The sequence below is a fragment of the Lipotes vexillifer genome, unplaced genomic scaffold (genome assembly GCF_000442215.2).
Source record: "Lipotes vexillifer unplaced genomic scaffold, Lipotes_vexillifer_v1.1 scaffold1113, whole genome shotgun sequence".
Lineage (NCBI taxonomy): Eukaryota > Metazoa > Chordata > Mammalia > Artiodactyla > Lipotidae > Lipotes > Lipotes vexillifer.
The window spans coordinates 38-2304 of NW_006777938.1; the positions used below are offsets into that span (position 1 = coordinate 38).

Below are 2267 nucleotides of genomic sequence, written 5' to 3' on the forward strand. Positions count from 1 at the left end.
AGTAAAATCACTACATCAAAGAGGATACACAGCCTTAAGTTTTTCCATACAACTTGCCTTCTAGAAAATGGCAGTTCCTGCAGCAGTACATGAAATTATTCATATCTGCATGTACTCCTTAACTCTGACAGTTTTTTCTTTATTTTTCTATTCTGATTGGTAAAAACTAATATATAATTTTAAATCAATTTTTCTTCCTAATGAAAGTGATGATTTCTCATGCTTAATGACTAATTTTTGTCTTGCTGATTTTTCTGTTCTTCTCTTATTTTCTTTTCATTTGAATGAGCTCTTTTTGTATTGAGGATATCAGCACTCCAAGGATACAGATAGTCTGTTTGCTTAACTAAATTACAGGCATTTGTTTTTCTTGGTGTTGTTATAGTATATAACATACTGTTTAAATTGCATAAACTTAAAAGTTAGTATATCTTTTAAAATTTTATATCCAGTAGGCTTGTTATTTATTTTTAAATAATATTTTAAAATAACTTTTGTATACTGTTATCTAATAAATGCCCTATGTATCTTCTAATATAAAAGTATAAGCTGAAATAAATTTGATAACTGCTAGATAACTTATGTTGAAAATGAGGAATAGAAAACTAATAGGCTTTTGTGACTAGTTTATTAATTTATCACTGACTTAATCAAGCTATTTTATTTTTTCTCTTGTTAATAGCTACAAGTGTATTCATCAGAGTTTGGAGGACAATAATAGATGTCCCAAGTGTAACTATGTTGTGGATAATATTGACCATCTGTATCCTAATTTCTTGGGTGAGTCTTTGGAATGATTTTTAATTTTTAAAAATATTTAGTTCCCAAAAGGGTGTGTTAGCACTAATTTATTTAGAGAACATAGCTTAGAGGTAAGCAAGTCTCTCTCTCCTACTCAGCAGGGTGCTTTTCCCAATCTTCCCCGGGTTGTGACATTGATTCTATACCATATGTACCATATCATATTATATTTAAGTTTCATTAAAAAAAATTGACTGGTACAACTCTTAGATTCTTACATCGATGGCTGGACAGAATGTGAGGCTAAAGGAGAATGCCAGAGTTCCAGATACCTGTTTCTATATCATGTTGTGCATTCCTGTTGTTTCTACTTCTGGGGCAGAAGTGAGAAGCAATGGAGGAAAAGGTTAATGGAGAGGCGGAAGGGAGATAAAACTTGTATATGAGGATTCCTAGGTGGGGGAAGAGAGTCTGTGACCTGGGGAGGTGATTGAAAAGTAAAACTGGGGAAAGAAAGACATGGATATGGAACTTTTGAGGGAGGAATGGTGACTGGAGAAGAGAGGCACAAATAGGGAACCCTTAAGGTATATGGTAAGTGATTGGGAATAGTATCTAGTCAGAGACCAATTATGAAAAATCTAAAAATTCTACATGTTGAAAAGCCTAAGATATTGTGGAAAATATTTAGTTTGAGTTTTTGGGAATGAAGATTAATTTTCCAAAGATTAATTTTCAGGTATGGGTAGGCACAAAGTAGGGCACTATTGGGTATGTATATCAGAAAGGATAATTCTTCATTCTAAACAGTAACACACTCAGAGTTAAGGATGTGATGTCTACTTGTGTATTAGATTCTGACTTGCCAGTGCTTTGGTTGCAGTTTGATTTGTTTGGTGGTTTATAATACATCATGAATTGGAACCTTTTCAGCCATGGCTTTCCTTTTTTTAATCTCTGCTCTAAAATTGCATTGGCTTCAATCCTTTTTTCTCTTTCACTCTTCAGTACAATCCAATATATTTTCATACAGGAAAACCATCGGATGATTGCATAGCAGAAATGAACCCTGAAGGAAATATTTTGAAGATTTTCTATTGGAATACCAAGTTCTTCTAGGTAGATAAAGTCTTTTGGCAAACTAGGAGAATGAACTTAGGAAAAGAAGAAACACTGAGTGGTATGATACTGTGTGGGATTGGACTTCATGAGCTAAGTTAGGTGAAATGGAAACCAAAGTCCCACAAAGCAGAACCCTTTGTCCATGAACTCACAAACATGGATTGATGCTGCTTTGTGCATCTAGAATCACTTTTCTATGAGTTGTCATAACTTTCGAAAATTACTTCTTCTTTTGGAATGGTTAAATACGGAAAGGAATCCAATGGTCTGAAGATTTTGGTATTGATATTTACCAAACTTAATGAGTCCAAATTCTGTTATGTGAATTTCTAAATAGTGAGAGAGAGAGAGAGAGAGAGAGAGAGAGAGAGAGAGAGAGAGAGAGAGAGAGAGAGAGAGAGAGA

General features: G+C 33.8%; 1 protein-coding gene across 4 annotated transcripts in view; it reads left to right on the top strand.

Annotated features, from left to right (window-relative positions):
• The first annotated feature begins 685 nt into the window (after nt 1-685).
• The window catches only part of COP1 (COP1 E3 ubiquitin ligase), a 229072-nt gene continuing 227490 nt past the window's right edge, over nt 686-2267 (top strand). For 3 of the 4 annotated variants that reach the window (XM_007451361.1, XM_007451363.1, XM_007451362.1), the window contains exon 1: nt 686-780. Coding sequence is in view for 1 of the 4 variants with exons in the window: in XM_007451362.1 (XP_007451424.1) it covers nt 739-780 (42 nt within the window). In the remaining 3 variants the exon portion in view is untranslated. The remainder of the gene's footprint in view (nt 781-2267) is intronic. The other variant, XM_007451364.1, reaches the window with a different exon arrangement.